The sequence below is a fragment of the Notothenia coriiceps genome, unplaced genomic scaffold (assembly GCF_000735185.1).
Source record: "Notothenia coriiceps isolate Sejong01 unplaced genomic scaffold, NC01 NC01_scaffold00015892, whole genome shotgun sequence".
Lineage (NCBI taxonomy): Eukaryota > Metazoa > Chordata > Actinopteri > Perciformes > Nototheniidae > Notothenia > Notothenia coriiceps.
The window spans coordinates 1-15,659 of NW_011348593.1; the positions used below are offsets into that span (position 1 = coordinate 1).

The 15,659-nt window shown below is 40.5% G+C and overlaps 1 protein-coding gene across 6 annotated transcripts; it reads right to left on the bottom strand.

The window, feature by feature from the left end:
• Positions 1-6: 6 nt before the first annotated feature.
• Positions 7-15,581, bottom strand: LOC104949296 (uncharacterized). 6 transcript variants are annotated; one of them, XM_010775638.1, is made up of 16 exons: positions 7,571-8,305; positions 6,826-6,965; positions 6,431-6,523; positions 5,974-6,187; positions 5,124-5,199; positions 4,401-4,642; positions 4,181-4,255; positions 3,903-3,976; positions 3,699-3,829; positions 3,255-3,452; positions 3,078-3,164; positions 2,075-2,328; positions 1,381-1,509; positions 1,070-1,210; positions 783-906; positions 7-348 (listed from the first exon to the last, which is right to left on the bottom strand). In XM_010775638.1, the coding sequence occupies exons 1-16, from the start codon at positions 7,604-7,606 to the stop codon at positions 131-133; spliced, it is 2,232 nt and encodes a 743-aa protein (XP_010773940.1). In that variant the 5' UTR covers positions 7,607-8,305; the 3' UTR covers positions 7-130. The 6 variants fall into 6 exon arrangements, with proteins under 6 accessions (XP_010773940.1, XP_010773939.1, XP_010773935.1 ...); XM_010775633.1 differs by lacking the exons at positions 7-348; positions 783-906; positions 1,070-1,210; ... (9 more) ...; positions 6,826-6,965; positions 7,571-8,305 and adding exons at positions 9,032-10,464; positions 11,974-12,435; positions 12,568-12,600; ... (2 more) ...; positions 14,109-14,189; positions 14,506-15,581 and having other exon boundaries at positions 6,017-6,187; XM_010775632.1 differs by lacking the exons at positions 7-348; positions 783-906; positions 1,070-1,210; ... (9 more) ...; positions 6,826-6,965; positions 7,571-8,305 and adding exons at positions 9,032-10,464; positions 11,974-12,435; positions 12,568-12,600; ... (2 more) ...; positions 14,109-14,189; positions 14,506-15,581 and having other exon boundaries at positions 6,017-6,187.
• Between the last annotated feature and the right edge of the window lie 78 nt (positions 15,582-15,659).

Sequence of the window (15,659 nt, forward strand, 5' to 3'; positions counted from 1 at the left end):
ATGGAGATCTCTTTTCAGGTGAAAGAATACAAAAGACAAAATCCCTTTTTACACCAATGAACAAAAGCAGAAGCTCCATAACACTGAAACAATGTTTTTTTTGCAACAGAATCATACTGATGAGCAGTATCTAAACTAGACCAAAGCCTGTAACATAGGTTGCAATGCAGCTCTCCACATGCTTGGAAAAGTCCTCATAGTTTTGGAAGTGCCCAGGTACATGCAATGTGCCAAAACATGTGGAAGACTTCAGGTACGCCCCCTTCACAACTCGGACCTTCAAGGTGTCTGTAGGGATTTCCCACCCTACCCAGAACTTTGTCAGCTGTTCGAGTTGGGATGGAGAGGCTGCATTCAAAGACAACAAGAGGTTGTGGAAATACATCAAATAAATGACATTTGCGTTTTTAAAGATGAGCTGTATTTTACTGCTTTACCATGTTGTTTTATATATAGGTAAATGGAAATACTTTGTTGGGATAGTACTGAGCCCAAAAAAGGAGGGTGGCACAAAGTAGTATTAGAAACCTCCCTTTAATGTCCTTTTTTGATTTAAAAAGCTAATTCTTGCTGCTACAGGTTGCTTCTACACTGCTTCTCTCCCCTTGGTCTGTTCTCGTCCTGTTCCAATTCCTAATCGCTGTACTCCAATTCATGTTGCCTTAATATGATTGGCCAAGAAAATACAGTGGTCATTGGTTGCAAATCTGCGATGTAGGTAGTCACCGTCACAGTTGCAAAGATACAAAGCTTAAACTTCCCTGTCCTGCTGATAAACTTGCCTGTCTCAATAAACTTCCTTAAGAATCCAGCTGTCTGGTCCTGGATGCTCCTTGGGTAGGAATCATCTTCATCTTCGTCATCATCGCTGTCATCCCTTGGCCAGACAATTAGACTCAAGATTGCCTAATGGGAGAAATAGTAAGCCACACTTTTATTAAGACATGCTTCTGGGGGTTTCCTTTTAATTTAAGTATGTTTCAGTTGTTGGTAAAGACTTGCATAGAAATACATAGACAATAACTGTTTATTCATACGTGCTATGGTGTATGGTGGGCACAGTGTTTACCTGGGCAGTGGGGAAAGCGTTTGCTTGACGAGGGAATACAATCCGGGCTGTTTCTGGCTTCTCTTTGAGCAATGTCCACACCTTTGTGTCCTTGAGTCCCTTTCTAATCTGCTTTATCTGCTTTGTTCTTCGTCCAATCACCTAGGGAGTTACGGTATTAAGAAGTTGTTTCAATTAAATCAGCTGGATGTTGAAGTGCTAAAGTAACAGTATTGCATATAGGAATGCTTTAAGATAAGTTTTGATTCAGCAGTCTTTATTTAGGCAAAATGTAATAAATAAAGTGGGTTGACTATCAGCTGTAATCTCACCGCATGTTGCATCAGTTGCTGGAATAGCCATCTGCGATTTACTGGCTTTATAGCAGGTAGGTCCCAGGAAAAGGCAAGATTGTTGATTTCGTTCGTCTGCTGGTCAGACAGGAGTTCATCTCCATCAAGCTTAAGAACAGAACAGAACAAATATTGTTAACCTAAATTCCAAATATAGTTTTTGCTCTGATTTTCAATCCATTTCGACATGTTCATATTCATTTCAACTGACTAATTAGCAGCTGTAAAATATTGTTAAAACTATATTTTAATTGAAATGAATCAATACTTAATAACCACAGGTCCAATTTAACCTGTTGATTCAACTGTCCACAACCATTAACAACATGTGACACTTTGGTCACAGCGTTTTGCGAGAGGAAAAGTAATGGGCTCATCAAAATGAAGAGGAATCTTCCTTTGAGAAAAATAACTCAATCATGGCAATGTTCTACTACAATTTAGTGATATCTCCTCCCATGCAAATTTGACATTTTGGCCTGAGAGTGGGGCTAGAGGAAAGGTTCTGAGGTCATCTAAATAACCAGAGTTCATTCTGGGAGCATGAATGTGCTCAGCCCATGTGATGGAAATGCACCCAATAGATTTTGAGATATGTTGCGTTGGAGTAAAGAGTTGAACAAACAGTCAATTTAAGTAAAAAAGAAATTAAAGTAATTTCTTTTTTTTTTACCATGTGAATGGTTTCCCGAAGGTCGAGATCTGCCACGTCAGCAAGGTATATTGTGGCAGTGTCCACATCTCCATGAAGCAACATGTGAATGATTGCTTCACTGAATCCGTGAAGTACAGGGCCACCATGCAAGAAAGAATGTCCAATCATCCTCCCGGCAACTACAAAGAGGTTACTCTCTACTAGGATCTGGGAGGTGGCGGGGAGGAGGTGGTCCTGCTCTCCCTCAAAAAGAAGGGTAATGTTGCTCACACCTATGAAATATAAATACAGGATGAAGGCAAATGGAAAAAAATCAAACTATCACCTTGTAAACATAGCTAGTGATGTTTTGTTAGAAATTGAAGCTCCAGAGCATGCAGCACACTTGCTTGGCAACTAAATCTGGACCACTGTGCCAAAGCCTGCTGCAGTGCTTCATTGCTCGTCAAATGACATGACATGTTTCGGTTTGGAAGGTGGAACTTTTGACAATGTTGTGAGATTCACCGTTTTAAACATTTCTGAAACGTTGCATTACCTGTTGGTTTTAGTAGCACGCGTGGATTATTGTCATAAACCATTTTGTCCTCATGATGTATTATTTGATCATTACATGATCATTACACAAGCAATACCCAAGCAAACTCTCCACCCTGGAATAATCTTACAATTTCCATTTGTAAGATTTCATTTTCCTTTGGCTTATTAATTATTCACAGTAGAGGACACAGAAACAGCTCTTATAGTCAGACAAACATCAATCATATCTAAACATCAAATCTAAGAAGATCTTCAACATTTGTCATACACAAATTCAAATTCCTGTAATCGCATCCCAACTGAACACCTTCCTAATTTGCCTGTATTACATTTATTCCACCAGCAGGTCCTCACATGCACTGGAGTATTGAACCCATTTCCAATACAATTGGCCAAAAAGCGTCAATGCTTCACAAAGGCTTATTTCACCATCAGTAAACATAACACTCGAAATACATTTGAAATGAACACAAAATCATACCACTGTTTATGTTGAATCCATGCTGCAATTTAAACATTGCCAAGCTAAGAAAGTGTCTTTGTACCCCAACTCCAACAGCTGCATCACCTATGAATGATAGCACAAGAATCACTGAATATTCATGCACACATAATGATACTAACATTATGGCAGAGTAAAGGTCTATAGTATCATTACCTTGTAAAGTACACCGTAGAGGGCGTGCCCAGTCAACTTGTGGGCTTTTGTAGAAGGCAAGTATTTCCCTACTTTGGGATTCTTGGTCCTCCCGGATGTCCACGCTTGCCCTGATTGGGGGTTCCACCTCATTTTTCCGCAAAAGATGTCTTTTGAAGAGGGTTGCTGCCGCTTGTGGGCAAAGGATGGTTTTCCAAGCTATACTTATAATAATTAAAGATTTGAGGCAAAAATATTGAAGAACATTGTTTTTTTTAACTGTATCTGTACGTTAGGTACAAAGTTTATAACAAGTTTTTGAACACTTGAGGGCTACATCTCAAGCAGTGTAGCATCACACCTCACATTTAAAAAATGATTATATTAACTGGCATTTTGAAAACATTATTACAATATTTAAGTAGCAAAATGCTATTAGTGAACAGGAAAATATTTGTTAAGTACCTTCATGTGTGTCCACGCCCATTCTCTCAGCATCAAGGTCAGGAGTTGAAATGCTGTCATGTTCTTCCTGACTGCGATGTGGTCTAGCTCTGTCTGAACTGCTTGATGAACTTGGTAGATCCTCAGGTGCACTTTAAATCAGGAACGGATAGATTTCAGTTTTAAATATTTTTTAAATTTAGTTTCACAATGAAATTTGATTACCTTTCACCACATGAACTGGCATGATAGGGCAAGAGATCTGCAGGATACTGGCCACCACAAACTGGACAGGTACACTGAAGGGGAAACGGGAACTTGTCAAACATTCAGTATTTATCATAGACACAATGTCATAGATGCACAGTACTGTTGGCCATGTAGTTTTACATTTTACTACTACGTGACAAGTGAGCAAGAGTATTGAATAAGTCGAGTTGGTTTGCTTCAGAACATGTTTAATGTTTGGATACACTGAGTTGTCAAATTTACATTCCTCTAACCTGGACTTGATCTTCAACATCAGCTTCATGTTGTTTCTCCACCTCACCTTCCTGGAGCTGTTCTGAGTCAGATTCCTGGCAATGTATTTGAGATTTTCAGTATACAAACTACCACACTTCCTTCAATATCAAAGAGATTTCCTTTGTTTGAAGTTTAGGGGCATTATTGGTTGTACAATTGAAGTATTTAGGGTGAAATTACTTTTTACAAAATACTTACATGGCCACAAGTTTCAATGTGAATGACAAGCAGCTGAAGGGGCAATGTTTTCCCACAACTCTTGCACTGTGACTTTGGCATTTTGCAGAACTCTGCAGCATCAGGAGGAAGAGGTGTAGTATCAAATTTCTCTTGAAGAGGGACGATATACAGTGGGTGTTTCCCATTGATTGTGTTCGACTTAAGCATCTTGGCTGTGTAGCCTTGGGCCACCACAGAAATGGTCCTCTGTCCACTACCACCTCAAATATTGAATGGAAAAGAAAATAGATGTATTATAAAAAACATTATTAAACAAAACAGGTCAACCCTGTTGTTGTCTTTTTCAATCATTAACAGGGTGTATAATTCACATTTATGTATAAAATGTATCCTCTTTATGCCATTATTGGGCAATAAACATCAGTAACTGTTAAGATCTTCCTTTTGCCAAGTGCCTCCTGAAGTGTATTGACAAAACATCAGAACAACTTAGTACAAAGATCATAAGTATAGATATTAGGACATATCCTCTTTGTATTATGTGGTACTTTTAGTACCTTAAATTTATAAAATATTTGACTGTTAGACCTTAATTTAACAAATTCAGTCATATAGAGAACTATATAAACTAAAAGCAGTGCATTAATTTGACCAACATACAATACTTAATCTTTTTCCCTCACAGACACAAGGTTCTTCATATATAAATTAATAAACTATTAATGCAGCAATACTTCATACCTGCCGCTTTATATAGCAGCCAACCTCCTGTTAGGTTCTTCATTTTGGGGTATTCTTCAGTGAGGACTCTGGTAATCTAGATTGAAATATGACATGAAAATCATAAGTATTCTTTTCCATGCACCCTCTCCCTCCTTTTTTCCAGATGTTAGACATACCCAATTTAGTCTATGGGCCAAACCAGATTCCGGTACCAGACAAGGTGGCAAAATGTACTTCAAATTTGTGAAAATACACATGTCTGTAGATGATATTTTAGTATGATAAGCATTCCTGAGTGGCAGCTTTGTCACAGCAATCAGCTCGTGAAGTTAACCACCAACCACAACCACAAGTTGCATTTTAGACGCATATCCTATAAATTGCATGGTGCATATCTGTCATGTCTCGTCAGCGTTAAGTTCCTGTTTGTTAGTTTAATTTCATGTCTTGTGTCTCTAGTCTTGTCATTTCCTGTTTTATTGTTATAATGACTCTATATACTTTCTTTTAACCCTGTGGCATCTAGGAACATCACAGACACAGAACTCAAAAACTGGAATACTCACTAGGATTCAGAGAATGTATAATATACCCATACTATTCCATTGAGAGGTGATTGGGGGCCTTAAATTAGAATAATGATGTTCGCAAAAATCTCTCACATAAGGTCCTCATATAGTATAGGTAGTACCCTTGTAGGCTATCTTTTCAAAAAATTAGAAGCAAGCTTTGCCACCTTGACTGGTACCAACAAGAGAAATGTTGGGCTCTGGCCAATGGACTAATTCCTATGTTAACAGCTCCTGAACGATGTACCATGGCATTCCTTAAATAAATGTTTGAGCTGAAATACAGACAAATGTAGTACCTCTTCATGATCAGCACTATCATTAATGCTGATTGTACGCCTTCCAAGTCCTGCCTGCAGAAGCCTTATCTCATTTTTCGGAGTTTTATTAGTACTCTCGGGCATCAGACAAAAATTGAACTCAAGCTGTTTGACAGCGGGAATTATTAGACTGCCGCTCGGAAAAGGCCTCTTTCCTCGATTCTTCCTCCCCTGGTAGAATGCTGGAAATGACCTATCAAACAAATTAAAATGGGCTGTATGAAATACTATAATTGTCACAACAAATCTCAAAATCATCCTAATAATATAAGGTCAAAAAATATTTCAAAAAGGGAGAGAACTTCAGTTTTAGTTCTTAATAAACAAGTCTAATTACAGCGATAGCTTATGTCTTAGTTCATGTGAGGGTGTGCACATCCATAAAAAACACTAACAGAAATTAGCAATGGATACACTGTAAGTATGACTATCATACCTTAGCATTTCCCTCTGTACACTTGAGGCTGCTTGCTGTTGGGCTGGTGGCTGGAGATGGGCTGTTGTCTGGAGGCGGGCTGGTGGCTGGTGGCTGGAGCATAACGATTACTTAGGTTACGATAAAGTTATATTGAGAGCAAACAAATGACAGAATAGATTCACACTCCAGCTCCGATTGCAAAGTCATTGTTTTATTGATTGTTTTATTGCATGATGACTTTGCATCTGAGCTGGAGTGTGCGTCCCCCATTCTGTCGTTTGTTTGTACATGATTCTCTGGAGTCGTCACCTCACTAACCTTGGAGTGCGGTCCTGCCTTCTACCTTTTCAAAGTTATATTGAGTAACAATAATGAGCAACAAATAAATTATACTCATGCCTGTCAAATCATACCTTTGCATGTCTCCTCGAGTTGTTGTTATGGCTGACCGCTGGTGAGCTTGTGGCAAACTTGAAACTTGAATTTTTGGCTGTGCATTTGACAAGATGTCCACAAAGCTGCGAACAGCTCTCTCTATTAAGGAGTTATTTTCCTGTGGGATACATGTTATAACATATATCAAACACTAAATACATTTAGCAGCTGATGAAAGAGGTGTATGGCAGATTAAACCAATGTTCTCCGTTTATAAAACATAAGACTGAGCATATTTTGCTGTATTGACAATCCACTACTGTTGATTGTACCCTTTTAGATTTGAAAGATCGTATGGTTAGCCCACTTTACCGTTCCTTTTCGGTTCACTTGCTTTATTTTCCAGCTGACGTGAACACAAGTCGGATTGGAAACTGAACCTTTTCGACCTTTGGCTAACTAACGTTACGTTACCTTCCTCTCCATATTAAATGCCCGGGGCATTATGTCAGGAAGCACCCGACAAAAGTGTTGCATTACTTTCTTTAACATTAACGTTACTCATTCAAACGGCACAACAACAACAAACGTTAATTTAGCCAACAGACTGTAGCTAGCTAAGACAATAGCAAAGACCACATCAACTAGCTAGCGTTAAATATACAATTTAAGTAACTCCGGGATGCACGCACAGCTGTCTTGATATATTTAGTTAATTACGATGTAACGTTAGTTAATTAAAACTGTAGTGGCATGTTCCGTGGTAGCATGTAATTAACCCACCTGTGTCCCAGAAGAGTTCGCCTCGGGCTCCTCCATGTTGACTCCCGCAAGCACGCTCCAAGTGGCGCAGGTCAGCAAAACGAACGCGTTAGAACCTTGTGTCCTATGATTGGATGGTCAGTGGGCTACGTGCTGATTGTCTAGTCAGTGGGCAACGTGCTGATTGGCTAACATACTCAGGCGTAAAAACAGGGTCAAAATTCGTACTCGTAAATAGCAGCTTGTAGCTTGTAACTTCAGGTTCGCACACACAGATAGGAAATTTGTGTGTCCGTATCTCAGACTTTGTGAAACCTCACTGTTGTAAATATCCTTGCACAAAATATTTCTACATCTGCAAAATGTTTTTACACGAGCAAATTATATCTGTGTGCACAAAACTTTTTTACACATGCACAAAATCTTTTCACATGCGCACAACAGGTGATATACAACTGCAGACTGTGAAATAATTTGTGAATATTATTGACCCTAATTTGATTCCATAGGCATGCTCCAATCACAATCTTCGGGGGCGGACCAGTAGCATACAGTAGATGAGTAGCCAATGACATCAGGGCAACCGCACAGCTCATTTACATAAAACACAGTCGAAGCAGAGTTAATAGGACCGGGGAGGCGGCGGCCGTAACAATGCCGCTGACTTTGTTAGGGCAAGCTAGCAGGTATATAACCATTAAAAAGAAAACTTAACTCGCTGTCTTCACCGCAAGTCTCTGCGCCCAACCTCACGGAGAGCAAAGAGCAAATCGAATGAAAAAGCAGCTTAAAGGTCCCATGTCATGGCCATTTCTACTGACCATAATTCCATTGTTGAGGTATACTAGAATAGATTTATATTTTGCAATGTTCTAAACTCACATTGGTTTCTCATACAGCATCTCTGTATAGTATGTGTATTCACTCTCTGTCCTAAACGGCTTGTTGGAGCTCCTGCCCCTCCCTGTGAGCCCAGTGGCCGTCTGCGAGACAGCGAGACACAGCGAAACCCAGCCCGAACACACACCGACTCACAGCCTCGCCGCGTCCCGCCGTCTCAGGGAGGGGAAATCGGCGGAGCTGCAGCTGAAAAAAAAGATTGAGTGTGTGTGTGTGTGTGAGGAAGTCTTAACCTAATGGCTCCGCGGACGTAACGTAACGGCTCCACGGATTGGTCCATTTGGACCAATGGGTCCATTTGGGTATGGGCACGTCACTGTAGAAGAAGAAAAAAATGGAAAAAGAGAAATCCCCAACGAGGCATTCTGGGGTAGCACAGACATGTCTTTTCTGTGTTAGAGTTTTACTCGCTACAGGGTGTACTTTGAGGGTTTGTGACTCTGCAGACCTTTTACATGCAGAAGAACCTTCATAACACACAAGGGGACGGGTAATAACCGGAAAAGCATGACATGGGACCTTTAAGAACCGATAATCTGAAGATTACCCTGTGTGAGTTGCATTTGTGTGTTTCCCACTCACCCGTAGCGAGGGCCGAGGAGGCCTCACTGGTCTGAAGGGCCGTATCGGCTCTGCTACAGGGTTGGCCTGCCTTCTCTCCAGGGGGGCCAGGTCGTCTGCTACATCAGGACACCCAATGTATCCTCCAGCTCCAAACACTGAACCGAGGTCACCTTCCAGCAGGTTGGGGCCGCTGGGGGTGTTGAATGTAGCAAAGTTGTGGGGGGCAGAGGTGTTGAAGGGGTCGGCAGTGTATGTTCCGTTGGTGGAGCAGATACTGGTGTTGCTGAGGTCCAGTCCAGGCAGGTCCTCTGAGGCCACATCGCTGTCTGAGCTGTTATTGGTAGGACAGACATAATGCTCTGGTTCCACAAAGTATTGGTTGTTGTTTGCTTCAGGGAGAACTTCCTTACCAAACAAGTCCAGCACCTCCTGGTTGTCATGGCTACCTAAATCTAGCAGTTCCTGATTTTCGTTGCTACCGAGATCCAGGAGTTCCTGGTTAGAGTGGCTACCTGAAACTACAACTTCATGATTTTCTTTGCTACCAAAATCCACTAAGTCTTGGTTGCCGTGGCTATCTAAATCCAGCACTTCCTTATTTTCAGGAAGGGAGAAATCCAGCAGTTCCTGATTGCCATGGCTACAAGGTTCCAGCACTTGTTGGTTATCATAGTTACAAGGCTCAAGTAGTTCTTCCTCCGTGGTATTGCAATAGGGATCCACCACCTCCTGGTTGTCATCACTACAGATATCTAGGAGTTGCTGGTTTTCATTGCTAACCAACCCGGTGTTGTCCAGCCCAGAAGCTTCCAGCACTTCAAGGTTTCCATTGTTACACAAATCCAGCAGCTCCTGGTCATTGTGGCGACAATGTTCAAGCACTTCTTGGTTTTCAGGTTCAAGTACTTCCTGGTTGCTATAGTTAGAGGGTTCTACCTGTTCTGTGTCGTCATAGTTGCAAAGGTCCATTGCCTCCTGGGTAGCATGGCCAGAGAGGTCCAGGACCTCTTGGTTCTCTTCCTCAGGGCTGAGCTTGAAGCCATAAGGGTCAGAGTCCCGCAGCATTTGGGAGGAAGTGATGTCAAACTCATACTGATCCATGGTCAGTTGGTCTGGTTGACTAGAGGAGGGCTCAGGGTCAAAGATCAGGTCGTTTTCAGTTGGTTCTGGGCTGAGTTCAGCCTCATCAGGGTCCAGGAGGGTGTGACTGGAATGCTCTGGACTGAGTTTGAAGCCGTATGGGTCGAAGAAAGACTGACTGGTCGGTTTGTAGTTTAAATCGAAGCTGAGCTCTCTGTTCTGATAAGAGTCTGGCAGATTGAAAAGGTTATCGGAGTCATGGGAGTTTTGGGGAGTAGCACGTTTTTGGGGTTCCTTTTCCATGTCGCCAACACATGCTGTGAGTTGTTCTGCAAGCTGAGGAACAGCCGGAGCTGAACCAGGACTCAGACCTAGAGAAGAAAACATTAAGCTGTCAAGGCTAGGACATGAGAAACATTTGAAATGTATTTAAAGAGGACCACATATCACATAGTAGTTCATGTAGAGGCCAGTAAAGGATACATGACGAAATCAACCAGTAACAACGGTGCTGCGCAGAGCTGGTTAAATCCATGGGGAGAAGTTCAAAGACAGGAGCCCACAGGAATCAAGCTGTTTGTTCATCATACTTAATACTTGTATTCATATTATTTAAGCAACTCATTTATGTATAATATAAAATAATAGATCTCAATTTTTTATTTAACCGTAAAGGATCAGCTGACTCTATACCTCAGTTTCGTTCTTGTTTTAGTTACTTAAAAGAAGAAGTACTTTAGCAATGGTGAAAAAGTATTCAGATTATTTACTTGATTAAAATGACTAACAGCACACTGTAAAAATACTCAGTGTTTTTACAGAAAAAGTATTAACGTTCGATTAGGAAAATGTACATAAAGTATAAGAAGTAAAGTACTCATCTTTAGAAAAAAAAAAAAATGTAAAGAACGAGCAGCAAATATTCACATTTAAGAAGCTGGAACTGTGAAATATTTTTGAACTAACAATTTGCTGCCAATTCATTTTCAGTTAACCCACATATTGTTTTAGTTACTTAAATATAAAGTTTGATGTTTTAATTGCAATTATGCATTTTTTAAAAGTGTTTTGTGTTTGTTTATTGTGTGTCAAAATCTGACTTTTAAAAGTAACCAGATATTAAATCTCTAAAATTAAAGGTGGGGTAGGTAAGTTTGAGAAACCGGCTCGAGATACACTTTTTGTTATATTCCATGGAATGCTCTTAACATCCCGATAGCAATGAATATCTTAAGTGCTTTGACAAAAAATCCATAAAAAAATGTCATCTGTGGAAGCCGTAGTACTGTAAAAAGCACGACCAATCATCTGAGCCGGCCCGGCTAAAATAACTGGATGGCCTACCTGCCTGTCAGCCTTCCATCTGTGCACAAACTTATCTCGTTCCCTCATTGGTCATGTGCGCGTTCGTGTGTGTTGGAGGAGGGGCTCTGTAAGGAAGTGGCAGATTTTTTTCCGGTTGTGTATTTTCAAATTCTAGCGCACTCAAGCTGGTTTCTCCAAAATTACCTACCCCACCTTTAATACAGTGGAGTTACAATTAAAACAATTGCTTGCTTGTAATGTAGTAGATGTAATGTATGAAATAGTACCCAATGAAAATACTTGGGTACAAGTATCTCAAATGTGCACTTAAATACAGTACTTGAGTAAATATACTTTTGAAGTACTTTCCGCCACTGCCCTTAGACATTAATACGTAGGAAAGCAAGATGCATGTGTTGTAATTTAAAACACTTAAGTATAACAAATATATACGATAGAATAATAATAATAATTTCAATTTTTATAGCGCCTTTCAAGAGACCAAAGGACGGAAGAACATAGTATAAAAATGAGTATAACATTTGAAAAGTGTGTATGTGTGTGTGTAAAATGACCTTGTTCCAGTCCTGCTGTGGTCTTGGTGGCAGCCTTTTCAGGTGGATATACCAGACTCAGTTCTTCTATGTCAGAGGGGGGGGAGACAGCGCCCAGGTCCAGCTCATACCCATTGGGGTCTGATTCTATGGAGTACTGCCCCTGGGACCTCCAGCCCTGGATCGGCACCGGCCCCAGCTCCTCAGAGGAGCTCTGGATGGGTTTGAACCCCAGAGGATCGTCTCCCTGGGCGATGGCGTCCAGGTCCTCTTGACTGTAGCTAATCTCGATGTCGCTGTCTTCGTTGGGGAACTCAGACTCGAAGCACTGAGTTCCTGTTGAGGCTTTGGTTTCAGCGCAGGACAGACTAGTGTCGGCTTCATTCCCAATATTTCCCGCCCCATCATCAACCTGCGCCTCTGGAAACAGAACATCTGCTGCGAAGGGGTCGCTGCCTTTGAAAGGGTCTGAAGCAAATCCACCTGGCAAACAGAGAATTCATAAAAACTCAGTGATGTGTCACAATGGTTTAATAATTTAGATCATATTGAAAACAAAGAGAAAATCTGAACCAGGCCCCATGATACAAGCACTCTCAACAACAGTAGCTGTACCAGTAAGAGTTGTGTCAGCAGCAGATAGAAAGCCTGAAACCAGAAGCAGTGGTACATAAGTAAAATCAAATCAAATGCTAAGCATTCGCCGCAAAATGTGTTGTATTTGAGCATTCATTATGAAAAATTATATGCATATGTTGAGGTCATTTGAACAGGATTGTTGGTAAAAATCAATAACAATGCATATTGCACAGTAAACAGTATTTGTCCCTTAATTGGAGTGGATTAAAAGTATGAAGGACAAGCACTTCAACATTTTACTTGAGTTTAATATTTGAGTGAACCCCACTTTCTAAAAGCATTTTGAATCCTACGATTGAGTTTACACTAGATTTGTGTTTGTACATATAACCACAATGAAGCATTGAATCCATAATTATATAATACTTGCTTTCAGAGAGTTTCAAATACAAATAAAATCACAGTATATGGTAAGTAGAACACCTTAAAGTGAAATGAATGTAGTTAACTAGAGTATTATTACTCACCAGACGAGTCAGTTTTATGGAACAGGTCTTCATTGAAGAGGTCATCTACAAATCAAGTCAGACATAAATTGTAAAAGAATCTAATAAAAAAGAAAGATACATGATGAAACCACGTAAACATTTGTTTAGCAGTTTACTAAGACTGCAACTGGCTCCGAGTCCTCACCAGGGCAGATGTTAGAGTTATGAACAGTGGGACAACATTTCTTATCGATGCTAGTTTAAATTAGCCCCAATTCTAAATGTTATGCTTTTACTTTGTAAAAAGTCATCTATAGTAGTTATTGGAATAAAAATGTGAATAATTAGAAAATTAATGATTGTTTTTTTATTTGAATTGTTTTTTTTTCATACATTAATTATTTATTATAAGCTGCTTAGAGCTAAATGTATGTCATATAGTATACTTTACTGCCCACTGGATGCTAACAGCTATGTCATACATATGGGGAATGTGTTATTTACAATGTAGCATCATCACAGAATTCAGCATGGGCTTATCTGATATGTCTGGTCTGGTTGGAAAGTGGTAATTCAATGAACTAGACCTCAGAAGTGCAACCTGTTCTGTGACAGATATTTGTCCAAAAGAAAACGTCATTTTGTTACGCAGTGATTCAGCGAGAGGCCCTATCAGCCTGACAGTGATACATACGCTCACTCTGGCAGTGGGCGAAGGGGTCTGCTTGGTAGAAGTCCAGCTGGTTGACAGCGTCAGGACTAACAGTGGCCTCCTCCTTCTCTCTCTCTTTCTCCCCTTCAGGGTTGAACACCCCGCCCTCTGGCTCGTCCTCTATGTCGGACCTGTCCATCTGTGAAACATAACAACAACAACCAGTTTTACATCATTAGACTGGAGACAGTATGTGTTCATACATTTAAATCATTACTAACTGTGTAACAATTCAAATAAGCATGTATGATTTCAGCCTGCAAGATGTTGTCATACACTCTGCAACTACAAATATTTCATATACACTGTATTTGTGCTTTACCACAGCTGTATCTTTCACGTGCTTATTTGATGACATTTAGTGGTAAAGTTGCTACCTTTGGGGAGCTGGTCCCACTGTCGTCTGCTTCTTCTCTGGTGTCTGCCAGATTATTGCAGAAAGACGAGCCACTGGCCCTCTGCACACAGACAGAGAGGAAGGACAGAGAAAGAGAACAATGCTCATTCACAGAAAATAAAATGCATCTACTTTGCGATAAAGGTAATCACACCTATCCACTAGGGCTGTCCCGAATACCACATTATGTTTAAAGTCTACATATTTATTTATACGTTATTAGAATGTGCATTGATTGTATTCCACTGGACAGTACTTCATTTTACATTCTGCTTTTATTTTATGTTACTCTATTTACAACAACTATGTTGCATGTTGCATTGTTGGAGGACTTACTAGCCAAAGTACAGTGTGGGTGCATCATTACTGTGATTTACCATGATGAGGTCAGCATAGGCAGGCAGTGATTGGCTCCTTCCCCAAGGCCTCATGGGCAGTGGGTCGTCCTCCGTGGTGTCTGCAGGGGAGGTGGACTCCTCCAACTGGCTCTCTGGAGTCATGGCACTGCCTGACAGAGAGCACAGCGTGTGCTCCTCCTGAGGGAACAGAGGGGTATGGAACATGAGGAAACAGTGAGAGACAAATTAACCAACAAAGTAGGAAAATAGGACACGGTCAAGAGCCTCGGTGTCACCCTGGACAGCACATCTCCAGACTCCATCCCTGTCTGAATCCAGCACATCTTGTTCAACACGTTAGGGTTACCTCCTAAACACAGCTGTTCAGATCAGCCTAATCACAGTCGTCCGGTTTGTTCATCAATGCTACTTCCTGTCCCCCATACATAACTGCTTTTAAAGTATGTCTCTTTTTCTGTCCTCCCTGTTATTATATATTTTGCTGTGTTAACTTGTTAAGTGTTTATTGGAGCTATCCTTGGGTGCTATGAAAGGCCCCTCCAATTAAAAGATATTATTAAATCAAACAGTTTATTCATCTCTAATGTCCCTAGATTTCTTATTCAAAAAGCATGTCATTAGTTGGATTTTTTTTTTGCTTGACTGCTCTAGAATATATATGCATTAAGATCCTTTCAGAAAAAAGCTATGTATTTTTGGAATTTATTTTGACACAATTGCCTTTAAGGAGGAGACAGAGGAGGAGACACGAGTCATAGGTCCCCTGGTTGAATGAAACCGTTAGAGTGGGGAAGAAGCCCCGGAATACAGTATGACCCGCTAGCTCAACCATCATAGAGTTCCACAGCCCTCTTTAATATTTAATATTTATAGCATATTTCTGATCTGAGCGACCTCTCCAAGTTTGAACACAAGCCAGCATTCACCCCTAACACACTCATTCATCCAGAGCAGTGGTGTAAAGTCACTTAGTACAGGGGTTCCCAAACTTTGCCATGCCAAGGACCCCCATATAGCATTATTCTCTGGCGGGGACGCCCCTGTTGCAATCCTTTTGTAAATGATGAGTACATTATGATGGAAAATATGACAAATGAATCATACAGCTTAATACATTTTCTTAAATATATATTTGTATTAATAATTAATAATCAGTTATTCTTCTAAACATT

Coding starts and splice junctions, on each gene's coding strand:
- LOC104949296 (XM_010775632.1), bottom strand. CDS start 14,691: ATGTTCCATACCCCTCTGTTCCCTCAGGAGGAGCACACGCTGTGCTCT. Junction 12,601..13,058: donor CCATAAAACTGACTCGTCTG/GTGAGTAATAAT, acceptor TTCTGGTTTCAG/GCTTTCTATCTGCTGCTGAC. Junction 10,465..11,973: donor CACAGCAGGACTGGAACAAG/GTCATTTTACAC, acceptor TTTCTTCTCTAG/GTCTGAGTCCTGGTTCAGCT.